This window comes from Zea mays, chromosome 5 (assembly GCF_902167145.1).
Source record: "Zea mays cultivar B73 chromosome 5, Zm-B73-REFERENCE-NAM-5.0, whole genome shotgun sequence".
Classification (NCBI taxonomy): Eukaryota; Viridiplantae; Streptophyta; class Magnoliopsida; order Poales; family Poaceae; genus Zea; species Zea mays.
The window spans coordinates 53,730,300-53,748,453 of NC_050100.1; the positions used below are offsets into that span (position 1 = coordinate 53,730,300).

Here is an 18,154-nt window from a genome sequence, read left to right on the forward strand (position 1 = left end):
CCTAAGGGAGCGCAGCGTAAGTTTTCTGCTCAAAAGTCGTTCCAAAGGGAATGCAGGGCCAAGTACCGCCGAAATATAAGGCGAAGAAGTTCAAAAGTCGTTCCTAAGGGGATGCAGAACTTATACCGCTGAAATAGAAGGCGAAAAAGTTCAAAAGACATTCCTAAGGGGATGCAGAACTTACACCGAAAAATAAACGGTGAACACCGAAAAATAAACGGTGAAGAAGGCTCCAAAGTCGTTCCTAAGGGGATGCAGAGTTGGTGTTTCAGTGTGGGCGTGTGGGTATGTGTCTTCGGCATCAGCATCATTTTGCATCACATCATCACATCATTCCGCATAGCATCACATCATACATCATATCGCATCAATGACGCGACAATTGAACACGGAGTTGATCTTCGGCGAATGCTTCGTAAAAATGAAAATGTGCTAAGGCACGAAGTAAGTTTCGGGAAATACAACTTCATCGGCCTTGTCATAAAAGAAGGGATCTATTTTTACGAAGCATGTATATTGTTATGAAATATGGATCTTTTTCTTTACGAAGCATGAAAAGAAGGGAAGGCTCAAAAACGGTATGTATGTAAAGTTTCATGCATCGCAAAGAAATGAATTACGATAATTTACATATTCGATTCAAAGCTACATACAACAAATATTACAGTCTTGTTAAAATATCAGTACAGTGTCCATTCTAGTGTCTCATACATTGACCATCTCAAAATGTTTTTACAATAAGTGCTACTCCTCTTTAAGGACTTTCTCTGCAACTTTATGAAGTAATCTGTTAACAACTTCATCAACAATGGATTCAGCCATGTTTATAATGTCTAGCGCTTCCTTCATTTCTGGATCCGACAGGGGGTCGACCAGTTCCGGCGGCGGAGATAGTTCAACTGAAGTAGGAAAAATTAATCAGTCCGAAGCCACAAAATCAATTGCCGAAGCTAAAAGCCAGAGAGCAATACCTATACGTTTTTCGCGCTCTGCAGCTTCTTCAGCTCGCCTTGCTTCTGCTCGGGCTTCATGAGTGTCCTTTTCACTTTTCTTTATAATTTCGTGAGCCATCTCGCGGCCACCATTCACCCAAACATCATTGTAAAATCTTCCGTCCATCAAGGTTGCTTCTGCTGAAGGATCCTTCGTATCGTCTACGGAGAAGGCAGCTTCGGCCTGGGCCATGGTCTTGATATGATCACATCCCGCCTTCTCCAAGATAGCTGAAATTCCTCACGCACCGGAAAACACGCAAACAACCCCACGATCACTTAAAATTTCTTCGAAGGTCTCGTCCTCTCCACTTATCCATTCAATAACGCCTTCGGGGTCGCCTCGTATGAAGTTTTCTTCGGTAGAATAGGCACCCACTTTGGGTAAACTAGCTTTTATTTTCTTCACACAGTCCAAAGATTTTTCGAAGCATCTTTCCTTGGATATGCGAAGTTCTTCAACATTTTTCTCTAAATGATTTTTTCCAATATTCGCTGATTTCTTGGTTAGCTTCTTCGAGTGCGCATTTTTCTTTAACCTCGGCCAGTTGCCTCCGAAGGTCTTCAATTTCAATCTTTTGGGTTTCGGCTTGAATTTTGAAGCTAGCTTCGTATTCTTTCACTTTGTTAAGCAGAGAAATTAAGATTTTGTCTTTTTCAAGACCTTCGTTTCTCAATTCGATCACCTCTCAACGAAGGTTGTTCAGAGCCATCGTATAGCCTTCGTCTTCAATATTTTTCTACGCCCTAAGGGCATTACTAAGAATCAAGCTCTGGAAGAGGAGGGAAAAATTGAGTATACCAAATGAAATACCACATTTTCAAATTCAAAGTTAACTTTTATACCTTTATGCTATTATATGCTAGGATGTCAGCAAGTTCATCCTTCGATAAAATCGAAAGGTCGTCTTCCAGCTTCGGGAATCCGATGCTTTTACCTATCTCCCGACAAACGGATATTTCTTTGTTATCCGGGAGACAATACAAAAAATCTTCTTCATCACTACCATTAAACACTAACGCCCCCTTTGGATATTTCAATTTTTGGGCGTAGTGTCGTGCTTCTAGCATTTCTTCTTGGGATAGTTCTTTTCCCGAAGCATGACGAATAATGTAGTCAATGTTTTTGTTCGAAGCTTCGGGAGCAGGAGCTTCGACCTTTTTAGGTGCAGTCTGTCCTGTCATCTCTTCCTCACATACGATAGGCTTCATCGCGGCGGGCGTTGAAGGCCCAGCTTCGGTTTTAGCCTGAGTTTTTGTAGCTTCGACTTCTGCCTGCTTAGCATCAGTTTCGGGTTGCGCTTTGGCAGCTTTGGCAACTTTCCTTGTAGGAGCAGGACTCAAGGCTTTTGTCGTTTCTAGCACAACATCTAGCACATTCGCCATCCTTCTCCTCTTGGGAGTTGCAGCAGAAGCCTTTTGTACCTTCGGCAGTGTTGCCTCTGTCGGAAGGCTCAAAATGTTTGGAAATTGTATTATTTTTTCAGCCTTTGATTCTTCAACCTTATCTGCCTTATTTTTTACTGGTTCGGCTATGGACATCTTCGGCATCATGGTCGCCTCTTCAGTGCTCTGCATAATTGGAGCAATTTCTTTTGCTTTGGCAGCTGAAGAAATACCTTCGCCAAATTCCGGTATCACGGCTGGTTCAATATAACGTGGCCGGTGAGTTAGAACCTTCATCTTCTTGCCCTTCGGCTCAGTTGTAATGGCCCAAGCAGCAACCTTTCCCGGTAGCAATAGTCAGGGTATATGAAGCCAATAGCATCAAATACCATGTTCGATCTTTTCTTACTCCGACCCTCGAAAGCTACGGACAAGGCATTGTCCTCGTTCTTGGAGTATGCCCCAAGTAGCTAGTCACTAGTAGCTTCAATGCATTTTAGCCAGTCATCATTTGGCTCATCAAACTTATCTTCAAACCTGAAGGTATACTTCAATCGGACTAAATTACCCTCATCGGAGCCAGAGATGGTCTCCTTCGGCATTTCCCAGCTTTCCACAAGCGGCCATACTCTGAAGGCTATATGTTCTTGAATCAAATCTCTTGTACCAATGAAGGAGCAAACGGTGCTAAAAGCCTTCTGACACGCTTCAACAGCGTCATCAATTTCCACCTTCGGCCTTCAGAGGCCGAAGCGGGACCAAATGGGGCGCATGATGATTTCTTTCATGTCCTCCCTTGCCTTTAAATCATTCTTCACATAAAACCATTCTTCCATCCAGGCTCCGGACCATCTCTTCCGAAATGTTGGCACAGGGTGGCTTGCTTTGGGGTGAGCGATAAAACCATAGCAACCGAAGTTGTTGTGGTACTGTTCTTTACCAATAGCCTTCGTCTCATATAAAAGTTCGTGCATATTGCAGAAGCACTTCGCGCTTGGCTCTAGCCCTTGACTCCTTACTGCCCAGACAAAAAACACATCCTCATTATAGCTTCGGGGGTGATCTGATGGAGGAAGATCTGGTAGATTTTCAGCACTTCAACTACAAATTTGCTCAAAGGGAACCGAAGCCCAGCCTTGAAGAAGCTTCGGTAAATAACAACTTCGTTTTCCTCAGGGGCAGGGACGTTGTTGTCTCCGCTAGCCCTCACAATAGACATATCCCGAAAGTACCTTCCTCTCATGTTCTCAAGATGACTCTGTTTAATGGTCGATTTTCCAAAGACAGCATGGCTTGGCCGCCAGGACCGATCTTCAGAATCTTCATCCCCACTTTCCACGTCATAGCTATCGATGTCACCAGTATCTTCAGATAAACCTTCCAGTATCTCTTTAGTAACCTTCTTTGTGTTTGTTTTTGCCATCGACTCAATGAATCCAGCAATATAAGGATCTGCGGCCTTCTTCTCCTCGAACAGCTTCGTCTCTTCAGTCAGCTTCGTCTCCTCAATCATTTTTTCTCTAGACATGGTGAAAACACGTCTTTGAGCTGAAGCTCAAAAAGATTGAAAATCTAGCGAGAGCTAGTGAGCAAGAACTAAAAAGTTCGAGAAAATATTGCAAACGACAGAGATGGCATGTAAAATACAGCAGGTGTGAGTTCATATTTATACGCTTAGCACGCTGTAGCTTGAAGGGCCCCATCTGTCATTGATTGTTGCTATTCTAGCAAAGGGAAGGTGTTTTTTCGGACCTTCGGCTTAAAGTCTTCATTCATGTCGCAGTCTGAATTCGTTATTATAACAAATTAATACTGTGAGGGGCTACTGTTGGGGGGCCTTCGTCTTCCGAAGGTCCTCAAAAACATGACTAACAATGTTTCCCAAAGCATAACATATGTGCAGGAATCTTCGGACATGGGATGAAGTTGTACATAATATGGAAAGCAGGGCCAGAACAAAGGTTCAACCAGTGCCGAAGTTGTGCGCAAGGAAGCTTCGACTCAATAGCAGAAAAAGGAACCGACTTGAGGAGGAAAAGACTATTTAGTCCTCGATAGATTGTTCTTAAGTTAATACTAAATATGAAGGGCATGAATGTAATTTTACACAGGCTGCGTCCTGTGCCTATAAATAGATGAACAGTACCCATGTACTGTTCACACTGACTTATACTCGCTCGTGCGTCACGCTTGTATTTTTACCTTCTATCAAGCCGAAGGTAAAAATGTAATTCAATATTATTCTTATTTATCAAGGATTCTATACTACTTATTAAGGCTCTAAGGGTAGCCTGCCTTTTCTGGTTCTGTCATCCGTGAATCTGGACCGTTCGCTTCATCCAGAGCGATCCGACCGTGCTCCGCCCCCGCCCCCTCCCCCGTCGCAGCCGTCCCTGCCTTTGGCAACCACCCCGCCGCCACCCATCGCCGTGCAGGCACCACCCCGCTCAGCCTTCGGTGGCGTCGCCCACGAGGCTGATCCACCGCCAACAGCCCGCCACTGCCACCACCCGCCTCCGCGCCGTCTCGCCGTCTCCGTCTCCGCCGACCTTCTTCGTGGACGTGTCGGCAGATGTATGCCGCCTTCTTCCGGCACGAACTCGTCCAGCCCATAGCCGTTGTAGGTCACCTCCCTGCTGACCTCAAGAGTGGGGTCCAGCTTGCCGACCAGGGCCAGCAGGAGCGTCGTCTTGCCGGACGACGGTGGGCCGAGAAGCAGCGTCATCCTGGACGGGCGCACGACGCCGGAGCCGTCCTTGAGGATGTGGAGCGTCTTCCTCTTGCCGAGCTTGACCCCGACGCGTCCCAGCAACGATTCGGCCACGTCCAGCGAGACGTTCGCCAGCGTGGGCAGAGCGCGGGTGCCGACGTGGCACTCCGCCTGCACGTTGACGCCCCGGAACCTCACCTCCACCGTGGGGATCTGGATGTTGGCGCGGTCGATGCGCGGGCGGAGCTTCCTGAGGAAGCGCTCGTTGTCCTCATCGGTGACCCGTAACACGCGCTCCACAAAAGCCTGGCGCTGCGCGAGCCCCATCGCGCGCACGTCCACCTCCTCGTGCGTGTGCCGGCGCCTCCGGCCGCGGTCGCTGGCGTTGCCGCCGTCGGAAGCGTCCGCCGGCCGCACGAGGCCCGTGCGCAGGCGCTCGAAGGACGGTAGTCGCTCCATCATGACCCACTGCAGCGCCTCCTCATTGTCCACCTCATCGGCGCCGCTGAGGCACCGCGACGACGCGCCCGAGAAGTATGGGGGTGGCGTCGGGGCTCGCCATGCCGTGCAGGCCTCAGCTCAGCGTCTACATGCTTGTTGCGCCACCTCCGGGCCTCCGGGGTGGCCGTGCTCCCGGGCCTGACGGAGCTGGAGCTGGCGCCCGCGAGGCCGAGATGGGGTTCGCGTTCCCGCCCAACCTCCGCGACGTCCTCGCCGCGGGCCTGTCGTCGAGGCTCGGGTTCCCGGACGGGCTGCGGTCCGCCTTCGACTTGCCCATCACGGCGGCGTCGCTGCAGATCGCGCAGGGCGCGCTATGGCCGCGCTGCTGGGGCGCGCGCCCCGCGACCCAGATCCGCGCGCTGCGGCTCCCTCTCCCACGCATCGTGATCGCCCCCGAGGCGGAGACCCCTGCTTTGACGGCGCTAAGGCCCTCCTGCTCATCCTTGCCACCACCTAGACATCACGCCTAAGCACCTCGGTAGCCGCCACACGTGCCTCGCCCTGCCACGGCGCTGCAGCCAGAGCCAGGCGCTCCTGCACAGAATTTAGGGGATGGAGGCCACTGGTGCAAGTGCCACTCACCACCACCAAGATGGACGCTGAGGACATGGAGGATGTACAAGCCCCCACGGCCGTCCAGGTTGTCAAACCAGTTGATTCCTTCAGTAGTAAGGGACGTTGAAGACACCCAGATCATACTAGCGACAGAAAAAATAATTACGAATGAAGCAAGGTTCTTGTGTCAATTCTCTTGAAGCAAGGTTCTTATGTCAATTCTCTATGTACCTTAGCAGCATTACAAACTAACAACTCATAACAATGTTTGTGTTATGAAATATGGAAGTGAGCTTACTGTACAAATTGTGCAGCGGTGAACTCTGGTGCCAATTCGTACATTTGCTATGGATGTGCTTCAATTGCTAACAATATTTGTTATTTCAGTAAACCAGAAATACTTCAAGATGTGCCCAAGGAAACAAAAAAGGTATAAAATAAGCTGTGAAAGGATTGTGTTATTACATTCCTTGAATACAGGCATTGGCAAGTTAGATCTTACATGTAAATAATACCAAAACTATTGATTCTGAATGGACATATTGTTTTTATTACCCATGGTAGCTTCTTGGCTGATTTATTATTTACAAAGGATCATCATGTGTTGATCTCACTACTAAAGATAATCGAGATTCTCATGCAAAAGCTTCGTATTGTATACCTTGGCTTCTTTATCAAGGAAGGTGTCGTCAATGCAGTTGAGGCGCTTCTTAATCAAGAGGACTATTCAAAATCCACCCATATGCCTGATAACATGCAACAACTAGAGACTCAAAACTGTCATAAGAAATAAGACTACATGTTTCTGCTATGCATTTGATGCCTATAGATCTGAAGCTGCCGAAAAAGGACTTGTAGGATTGGGAATGACAGTATTTTTTACTTTTGCCAGGCATGTGAAGGCAACCTATGAAATGGGGTTAACTGATATTTGTAGAAATTTAAAAGGCTATGAATTGCAGTTCTGGCCATTTTTTGGCTATGGTGAAAAGATTTTAGTCGTTTTCTCATATGTCTTTCTCAAGAATGGGCCAAGGTTGCGGTGACTTGCTCTTGACACTTTTAGTAAGGAAGCTGCATAATGCTCTTACTTCTCTTAACAATTTTCCAGTTATAATGAGCCACCACTTCAAGCTAAGGAGCAGTATTGCTCATATCCCTACAAGGCACTCAACAATTACTCCATGTATGCGAGTAAGATTCAAGAAATACGAAGATGAAACTAAATTGTCATTCTATGATAGCGTTGTGAATGTGGTGTAATGCCTTAATCATGGTTCATAGCCGACAACAATTTTCGTTATATTATGAGGACTTTATAGGTACTTATTTTAATTACAGTTACATTTTATTGTATTTTATATCTTTTTGTATTTAGGAGCTTTTTATAATTGTGGCAAGGGGCAGAGACAACTCTATTATCTGCTATCTTGTTGTGGAAACAATTCATAAGTAAGACTATTTTTTGTTATGATAATTTGTTATTTATTCTTGTTTCTTTTTAAATTACAATTTTCTCTGTACTTTTAAATTTTGAAAATACAAAGAATGTTTGTGATCCTTCAGGGAAAACATATGCCATGTTGTTGAAACTCCTGCTGAGGTATCTGACAAAATTAAGAAGTTAGCTACTATCGTTCATGGTCATGGATCTTGTTTCACTACTATTGCTTTTTGTTGATGGTCGTGATGGACACGCTAATTTATTTATAATTTCCACCTGTCACTATGAAACTATTCACGCTTTTAACCTGATTTCACATCTTTATTTGAAACAAAACTTTATTTTTCATTTCATCTGGTTTATGGAGATGTTGAAATGATGTCATCTTTGCAGCAGTTAGACCTCGTGTTGCTATTATAATGGGATCTCAGACTGATCTTCCTGTGATGAAAGTTGTTGAGAGGGTTTCAAAAGAGTTCAACATACCTTGTGAGGTTTGATATCTGAAATCTCTGCTCACGTGCCAAGTCAAGCTTGAGAAGAGCGTAACGTTGTGAATGCCTGAATTTTTCAGCAAACTATTATTTCTGCACACTGAACCACATAGCGGATGTATGATTATGCAAACTATTGTTTCTGCACACTATTCAGTTACATAATAAAAAATAACATTCTCTTATGTCTTTGTGTGCAGGATGTAGAGATTCTTCGTAGAGTGTAGCAACCTTCATAGACATAATAAAAAATAACATTTTCTTATGTCTTATGTCAAGAGCAAGTCATCGCAACCTTCGTAGACATATTGTTGTTGTTTGGTTTGTGGGGGCAAGAACTATAAGCACAACCCTGAAATACATATACAAGCTAGGAGCTTTACACTGGCAGAGAAAAGGATGTGATCATGCAATATAATGGCAAATCTGATGGTTTTTATTAGAGTGGGTGTTTCTTTAGTAGCTTGAACTTGGTTACAGTTGTAGCAAATCTGACAGGCACTAAGTTTGACTTCTTGGCCTACTCGTCGGCGCTCAAGCATTTGGTACTTGGTCAGGTCTACTTATTACACGGTTCTTTCTTGTTCAAGTATCCTTGTCTTCATGGTGGCAACATGATTATTCTGGTCACCATGGGAAACTATACTCTTTACATATTTGGATATTCTATTGTTGTTGTACATTTGTTCCATGGCATACATTTTCATATGTGTATTAACAATTGCATATGCATTTGGCAGGATGACTTAATAAGGCCATGTCATAGCGAAATACTATTTCTTCAACTTTTCTTTCCGTTGACTTCTTCTGTGCGAATGGGGATTGTTGACTGAGTAGTTAATATCATATATAAGTTACTCCATGACTTATTAGCAAACTCACATTTGAAATACATGGGTTATCATATTTGTTTGCTTCATTTTGTTGAGAGAAACAGTAACATGTATGGGGTTTCTCATACATCTTTGCAAAGGCGATCCGCAAAGTATGGGGTTTCTCAACTGCCTTGATTGTGTCTACAGTTTTCACAACGTCAACATATGTCGCTACTTGCTTTATCCTTTTCAAAGATTTTCACCCTACTTCACATATTGTTGCATTGTCATCCAATCTATGAAACCAGAACAAAAGTAAATGGCAATGTGCATTAGTATGAAGCCTGATTGCTAGGGAGCTGGCGCACGCTTGAAGACTGGTCCTAATTCCCATCCATGTCTATCCAGAACCGAGTTGGTCTCGATCAGGTAGATGTTCACGCAATGTACCTATGTGTAGCATTCTAGTGGATGACCAAGCAAGACTAAAGGTGCATGTAATGTATATATGCATGTCTTGGGGTAGAAACCAAGATGAAATGGTACTAGTGTTATTCCCTGTTTTACGATGTCAAAAGATGGAACACAGAGCTGTGGAAGTACTATGCTACAACCCGATCTGTTCCCTGAACTTGCAAGCCAGTGGATGAATGGAGTGGGTGCTGCTTAAGCTGACCTAGATACTAGCCACCATCCAGCTGCACAAATACAATGCCATGTTTAAATGTAGGACGCTAATAGCAGCGTCCCTTTCTTATGGGGTGTCGACTCCGAGAATCATCTTGTGTTCTCTGACGATATTAGGATCCTAAAGACAGGATGCGAAAACTTGTACGCGTCATTCTCCAACGGTAACTACTAAAACAGAACACCATTTTCTTATGCATCACCGTAGCAACGCACGGGCATATACCTAGTGTATAATAAAAATATGTAAACAATGTTATGTGATTATTCATGTTATTCTCTCATGTTTCATATGCTTCTCCATTTATCAATGTAAATTGTGATCATGAAGGTATGTCCTTCATGACCTTCGTCCGAAGATCGTTATATCCTAAGGGAAATAATGCTTTGAGGGACGAAGGGCGTTAACCATTAACTTATTTCTGTGTTGCCTTGTTCTTAATTCATAGCATTTGAGAACAAGTCCCCAACAGGCATCAGGTGAAGCTTGACTTCACCCAGATCCTAGCCATGAGCCAGCGGCCACACGCCGCACGCAATGAATTCCTCAACCAAATCACGGTCACTACTCATCCTAGCTGCGTGCCGAAGGGCCTCTTCACTCCTATCTCCTTTCTTCACCTTATACTGCGAAAACACCACATAGTAATGTGAGCACAAAATAGATGGGGCAGCCAGGCACCCCCCTCAATGTCCTCTGGCGCCACGTAGAACCAGAAGTCTCACCAATTACCCCACTTTTTTTGGTGTACGGCACAATCTCAACCACCTCGCCCGAAGTCTTCCTGATCCTCGGAGTAAATGTGCATGACCCAAACTGCGCAATCAACCCTCCAATCATCTTCTTCTGCCAGTTGTAATAATGACTTTGTAAAAAAATAAAAAAAATCTAAAAGGAGAAATTATTTTCCTTTATATATGTGTGTGTCATCTCTATCTATCATTTCATGTGGACACCTCACTCACACAGATAAATAATTAACAAAAGAACACTCAAATAAATCATGCATCATGTTGGAGTTTTGTTTGCTTGTGCATTGAAATAATAACAACAATAATACTAGTAGAAATAACACAATGACTTGAGATGAAGTTTGAATCCTAAAGTGAGAATTAGGGTTTGAAAATAGAAAAGGAAAGAGAAAATACTACACAATACAAAAATAAATTTATAAATAAATAAATTTATTCCACAATAATTTATTCAAATAATATATTCAGAAATTTGATTAAAAATTCACCACAACAGTTTGAATTCAAATCTGACATCTAAAAGTCAAAAGAAAAGAAATGAGAAAAGATAAAGGAAGAAGAGAATCAGGAAATACGCTTGGGCCCAAAGTGACCCAGGGATCGGCCCACATAGTGCGGCCCAACTCCTGACTCGCACGTGCTGGCTTCCCGCGCGCCCCAGCTCGCTGACGGGTGGGGGCCCCTCGTCAGGCGCTCCCTGCTGTGGCACACGTTCTTCTCTCTCTCTCTCTAGCGTGCGGGACCCACTGCCAGTCGCTGCGCTTTCTGTTTCTCCCTTCCGTCGCGAAAACCGGCTGACGCAGCCGCGTCGCCACGAAGCTCACGGTCGTGGGTTGACCTGGCCGCCACCCCGGCCTGGTTACAAATGGAGCCACACACTTTTTCCTTCCTCCTCCGCGCTCGCAACCATCTACAACCTCACCACCGAGCTCGTAACCAACTGGCGATTGCGGCGGCACCCGGGATACCGCCACTCGCCATCCTCATCTGGTCGTCGTGTCAACCTCGGGGAAGGTGCTCGGTGCATCGACGATTGACCAGGGGTGCGCATCCGAGACCCGCTCGCGCTCGCGACAGTGACACAACAACGGAATTTGTCGTCGGAGCGTGTGACACCCCAGGTGTCTATTTCGTGTTATGTCGGGAGATTTGTCCAAATCTCGGATGCTCAGTAAAAATTTCTATTTCTCGACCGCGTTTATCTCCATTTATCAAGTTACTTGTGAAGGTTTCACCGATTTCTGATTTTATTCGATCTCTAGAAAGGCCAAATTTGGAGCCTGTTAAAACTCTTATTTCTCGGCACGAATGCAAACTCGATAATCAATCTCGATTTATAAATCTCGTCTAGAGCTCATTTAATCAAACGCTCGACAGTTGCTAGTCGAGCTGTGTCCGAATCCAATTTTCGATGTTCGATCTATGTCAAAAAGAATTAATCCGAGTCCGTACTCTCAAACGAAATGCTCTATTGTGTCGGTATCTAATTAGTTATCGTCCGACTCAGCCAAATATCTCTATGTCCGAACCAAACCCAAAACCTGCATCGACAAGTGCTTTTTAAAATGTCACGATTCGCCTTCTCCGACTAAAAATCCAAAGCCGATCAAAAGTTTGAGAGAAACATTTGTTTGTAAAATAGTGCGCGAGAAAATTTCAAAGCGGAATCTCCAATGCGTTGTCCTCAAATAAATTCTTATCCGACTCGGCTTAATACCTTTGCGTTTGATCCGAAATTCAAAAATCAACACCAACAATGATTTTTTATTAACCCGACCCGATTGATCTCGATCACGAATCTGAAACCAATCGGTCTCAATTCATTTTGTTCCTAATTGGGTGCGAGGAATTATTTTCCGAGCGGCACTAAACAAATCAAAATTTTAGTACGGATAATCCTTCGTTCTGTCCGACCAGGTACCAGCTCGCTGTCTTTGCATAGACGAATTCCGCAGGAGCATTTTTACTCTGGAAATAATTTAGTGCGGCCTGATGTAGTGTTTTGGGCCAGCCCAACCCAGCCTATTTGGCCCATTTGAAACCCTAACCCTAGGATTTCTTCTATAAATAGGAGCCTTCTGTCGGTGTTTTGGGTCCGACCGCACATCCGGGGTTGCCCCTCAAGGTGTTTTTAGGAGTAGGACGGTGTCGACGACTGTAGCAAAATGGTTCGTGCCGATTGCACGAGGAAAAGTGGACAAGGTTTACAGGTTCGGGCCGCTTAGAAATGCGTAACACCCTACGTCCTGCTGAGTATGCTTGGTGAATGCGGTTACAAGAGAGCTCCCTGGATTGAGAATACAGAGAGTTGGCGTGGGTGGCTAGGTAATAGGGTCGATCGTTCTGAAGGGGTGCCCCCTAGGCCTTATATACTCGACCGTGGGGCAATACATGTGGATATGATAGCAACGAGTAGCTAAAAGATAGTGAACCTCTTGAGTTTATCTCCGCGTAACTCTCGCCGACTTATCTTCGCGTGGCTCCGTTGCATGGGGGCTCCAGCGCGGGAAAGTCGTATCTTTGTTGTGGTCACTCGCTCGACGTCATGGGTCTTCCGGGTTTACATCAATCCGGCCTCATGTCGATTTGCTCTGCTGGTTGTCTCTCCCCAGGCCCACAAAAGGATGACCTTATGATTTATTGGGCCCTTGGGCCTTCCGTGAGGTTTTTTACTCTTTAGTGGACCCGGGGGATATCTATCCCCCACAAGCCCCCGATCTTTGGGTTAATTTAGAGGTAATCAGCCCAAAGATCCCAGGTCCAGCTTGCAGGTGATTTGAAGAAAATGACTTCCTGTTGTCTTCTCCTGCTTCGATCACTCGTTGACCGAAGCTTAGTTTCGTGCTCGTGCCTTAGAGGTCGGCATTTCAATTTGTAGGATTCTGAACTTCATTGCCCCCGAGCTTCGAGTAGATTTTAGAAAATAATCTACTCGAAGGTCTTCCCCAGAAATTATTTCCACTTGTGCTCCTGCATTTTGGTTGAGGGCTGGCCTTTTAATCTTGTCCCACGCCTTAGAAGTCGGCACTATCTTGGCTTGGAATGATAATCCATGGGGTGCACCGGAGGTGCACACAATGGGTGTAGCCCCCGACCTTCAAATGGATTTTTAAGGATAATCCATTCGAAGGTCTTCCTTTCGTGCCTCTTTGCTGAAAATTATCCTTTTCGTTTGTAGAAATTAGCATGAAGCTATTTGCATTATGCTTTGGAGGTCAGCATTATGTCATCAATATTTTGCTTCAGAGGTCAGCATATATTTTGTCTTTAGCACCCGAGTTCGCGATCCATCCATATCTTGCTGGGTAGTGCAATTTATTTGCACTGCGACTGATGGGACATCTGATGGACGTTCTCTGTCTAGTCTTCGCGTCGCTTCTGTTGGCCATATTTTGTACTTCGCTGGCTATATTTGGCTTTCCTATGATCCTTACTGATATCTCATTTTTGTCTTGAGGTATTCACTGTGTGCCCTGCACAGATGTGACCGTTTTGAAAAATATACTGATAATTCCTGGGCGTCCCCCCAATGGGTGTGGGCAAGGGATGGCTTGGTACGCTGAGTGTTTTAGCCGGATGCTTCTGAGTAGTAATGTGATGTGACGGCGAGTGTAATCATATCCTCCATGCTGTTGACTGGAGTCCCAATGGGTGTTGTGTTGCGTGAAACGGCGTCAGCCGCCTGACGTGTCTTCAGACGGGTTGAAGTGCTTATTGAATGCTTTGCGACTGTTCAGTGACTGCGGTTGGAGGTGAGCGGTTACCTTCTCCTTCTATAAATAACGTCGTTGTCCCTTTGGCTTTTCCACATCCTTCGCTGTTCTTCTTCTGCTTCCCTCTCTTCTTTCCCTTCTGCTTCCACCATGGGCAAAAACAACAAGCGCAAGCGTGAGCCGACTCCTCCATCGGAGGAGTTTGGTGACTCGGAGTATTCAGAGGAGGAGTTCTCCTCTGAGTCTGAGGGGTCTCCGGCTCCCGTCCCCCTGCGTGAGTCGTCTGACGACTCAGACGACTCCTAGGGGCTTGCGGCGGAGGTCTGGACGTACATCCGGGCCGTCGAGCGCTCCGGGCTCGAGGGCTCGGATGAGTCGGAGTACTCCTCGGATGAGGAGGACTCGGACGGCGGCGGCGAGGACGAGGACGGCGACGACGACGACGATGGCGACGGTGACGGTGACGGCAGCGGCAGGGGCAGGGGCTGCGGCGGCGGCAGCAAGGTCGGTGACGACGGCGGCAGCAGGGGCAGCAACCAGGGCGGCAGCAGCAGGGGCAACAACCAGGGCGGCAGCAGCAGGGGCAGCACCAGGGGCGGCGACGGCGGCAGCAACAGGGTCAGTGGCTAGATGTCACTGGTCTTTTAGATATTAGTATAGTATAGTTAGAATAATGTAATAGTAATGTAGAGTAGTATAGCATAGTGTAGTAGTAGTAGTAATGTAATGTAGTAATAGTAGGGAAGTATCAACTCGCAAAGAGTTGATTTGTAAGTTTGTTATCTTCCCTTTTAATTAAAGAATGACGTTGGCTTCTCCTTGATGACTCGTCTTGCTTGTTTGTAAAACTGATTCCTTTGAGACAGTAGATGAATAACTTGGGGATCAAACTGATGTTTTCAGAAATAGCTGCCGAGTAACTTGTAGACGGTGTCGGCGTTTTAGAGGTAACACCGAGCAACTGAAGACTGTATCAGTGTGTTAGAAGCAACGTCGAGTGATTGGAAAGCGACGTCGGCATTTTAGAGTTAATGCCGAGCGACTGAAAGGCGATGTCGGCGTTTTAGAGGCAACGCCGAGCGACTGAACACTATATCAGCGTTTTAGAGGCAACGCCGAGTGATTAGAAAGCGACGTCAGCATTTTAGAGTTAATGTCGAGCGACTGAAAGGTGATGTCGGCGTTTTAGAGGCAACGCCGAGCGACTGAACACTATATCAGCATTTTAGAGGCAACGCTGAGTGATTATAAAGCGACGTCAGCATTTTAGAGGTAATGTTGAGCGACTGAACGCGAAATTGGTGTTTTGGAGGCAACGCCGACCGACTGGAAGGCGACGTCGGTATTTTAGAGGTAATGCCGAGCGACTGAACACGAACTCGGCGTTTTGGAGGCGACGCCGAGTGATAGCAGGCCACGCGAGCCACTTTGAGGACGATGGCCGAGTGATGAGGTGGCGCACCGGTGTTCCGGAGATAACTGACGGGTTTCCACGTGGCATGCTGGGGTTTTGGAAATAACCGCCGAGTGATGACTGGGCACTTTTTGAAACGGTATCTGGCTCGAGAATATCCCATAAGAGCTGCGCTTTTAGCCGCCTTTGCTTTCCGTGCCCTAGTTCTTGCTTTCCCGCTTCCGAATCCTCTCTGCCATTCGCCTCCCACTCTGCTCGCTGGTAGAATCGAGATGGCACCCAAGAGGAAGACCGCGAGCTCGTCTGCTGTGGTGATTCCTCCAATCGACCCCAACAGCCAGTTGCCTTTCGCAGGTAACCATATGTCCATCATTTCAGAAACTGAACTTCTCCACCTCATATCCATCGGGGTTCTTCCTCCGCGGGAACTTTGTTCTTGGCGGATTTGCCATGGGTTTACTGTTCCGACAGAGGATACCCATGAGTCCGTTGTTTACGCCCCTTTCCTTCTCCGCGGCCTTGGCCTTCCCATTTCTCCCTTTTTCCGCGGCCTCCTTGATTTCTATCATATTAACTTGACCCATCTGAACCCCAATTCAATTCTGCAAATCTCCATTTTCGTTCACTTATGCGAGGCCTTTCTTGGTGTGCTGCCACATTTCGGTTTGTGGAAATACTTGTATCATTGTCGCCCTGGGATGGCCGGGGGACAACATCAGTTGGTCGGGGGTGCCAGCTTGGAGATGCGCCGCGGGAGGAAAACTGAATATCTCGAGATCCCCCTCAAGGATAGCATTAAGGGATGGCGCCTAGAGTGGTTCATAGTTGAGAATTATGGGAATTCTCTCCCCTCCCGGTCGGGAAGACAGCCGGATGTTCGCACTCCAAGCTGGACCGAGTCTCCCACAGATCAGGAGGTAGCTGAGGCAGGTGTGTTGCTAGCTGAAGTTGGACTGTTGAAAGAGAGGGGTCTGACTGCTGAAGCTATGGTTACTGACTTTGTTTTCAAGAATATTCAGCCACTGAAAGACAGGGCCTATCCAGCTTATCTGTATCGAGGGCTAGCTGACTCAACTCGGGTTACCAACAGGAGAATTCCTTCTGCAGACTTGGTGAGTCGACTTGAAATGATCCTCAGGGGCAAGGTGTCAAATGTTGGTGCTCCAGTGGCGTACTCGGCCTGGAACTTGCCTCCTCCCAAAGCCTTCACCCTTTTCGTGTCGAATCCACCCATTACTGATGGTAGTTTGGGCCTTAGAGTGCGACCCTCTACCGAAGAAGTCAGTGCTTTGGTTGCTTCGCTTGGGGAGATTCCTGATGACGAACGGCAGGTTCATTTTGAGGTGCTCCTGAACCCTAGTGATGCAGAGATAAGCGCTATGCTTGATTTGCTAGCTGAGGATTCATCCGATGCTGCTCCTGCTGGGACGTTGGTAGTGGCGCCCCTCCCAGAGGCTGATACGACTTTGGATGTTCAGAAGCCTGTCAGTGCTCGCCCGAGGCGCCCTTGCCGAACCAATCAGCCTGATCCTTCTGTTGATGAGCAGAAGAAGAAAAGAAGACGCCTCCGGCGAGTATCCAGTTTTGATCAGGACGCTGGTACCTCAGTTCCTGCTATTGAAGAAGTGCCTGCGACTGGTTTTACTGACGCTGACCCCAATGGGTGTACCCAATCCGCTGTTGATCCCATAGTGGGTGCCCCATCTGTTGCTGATCCCAATGGGGGTGCTGCTGTTTGTGTTGCCAATGTGGATGATGAGGAAGAGGAAAATGAGATTCCTTTGACTCGGAAAAACAGTCGGCAGTTCATCGCTAGTGGTGAAAGTAGTGGAGTTCCCTCTCCTGCTTTGTCTGCCCTCATTGGTCTGCAAGAACTGTCCCTGACCAACTTTGATCAGACTCTGGAGGATATGGTCCCAGAGGACTTGTTATCGGAGCCAGTGGATGATGGTGCAATGGAGGCTTGCGCTGACGTGCCCGATGCTGGGTTGAGGTCATCCCGTGCCTCGTCGACCTTAGAGCGCGATCTCGAGGGCTGGGAGACTGACTTGGTTCATCCTAGTCCTATGGAAGTAGCTGAGGGCCCGTCAACCCTAGAGGTGGTTACTGCAGAGAGCTTGGTTCTCAAGAATGGTGCTGACACATGCCCAGCCCCCGAGGGTGTCGCCGGGGATGACTTAGCTCGGGTGAAGAGTGTAAGCCACTGCCCAGCCCCCGAGGGTGCTGTCGGGGATGATCCGGCTCAAGCGGGCAGTGCCAACTATGACCCAGCCCCCGAGGGTGCCCGAGCAGGATCTCCTTCCTGTACTTCCATGGACGTTCATGCGGGGTCTCCTCCACACTCTGGCTGTATGGTGGTAGCTCAAACCTTGGACCAGGGAGTCGCTTTAGAGGGCAGCGTCCCCACTGATCAGGTGTTTGGCTCTGTTGAAGGCACCGAGCTGATTCTTACTGGTTCGTTGCAAGCTGCTTCGGGTGGTGGCCTTACACCTGGTTATCAACTGATCTCTCCTGATTTGGGGATCCCTTCGTTCTTTTCCAACCTCCAGGTATGGTGATGTATTTTAGCTTGATTTTTACATTGCCTGAACTGCTGTCATTACACTCATCTGTTCTCCTCATCAGGCTTTGGTGGATGGGATGGCTAGCCAGCTGAGATTGCAGGGTGCTTCCGTCCCAGAAGTGGCTTC

General features: G+C 47.0%; 1 protein-coding gene and 1 long non-coding RNA gene across 2 annotated transcripts; both read left to right on the plus strand.

Annotated features, from left to right (window-relative positions):
• Positions 1-4,753: 4,753 nt before the first annotated feature.
• LOC100383783 (uncharacterized) lies at positions 4,754-6,445 on the plus strand. Its single transcript, NM_001176418.1, has one exon. The coding sequence runs from the start codon at positions 5,141-5,143 to the stop codon at positions 5,729-5,731; it is 591 nt and encodes a 196-aa protein (NP_001169889.1). The 5' UTR covers positions 4,754-5,140; the 3' UTR covers positions 5,732-6,445.
• Positions 6,446-7,609: 1,164 nt separating this feature from the next.
• LOC109939919 (uncharacterized) lies at positions 7,610-8,867 on the plus strand. Its single transcript, XR_004849422.1, has 2 exons — positions 7,610-8,082; positions 8,283-8,867. It is a non-coding gene; the product is annotated as an uncharacterized lncRNA (long non-coding RNA).
• The last annotated feature ends 9,287 nt before the right edge of the window (positions 8,868-18,154 follow it).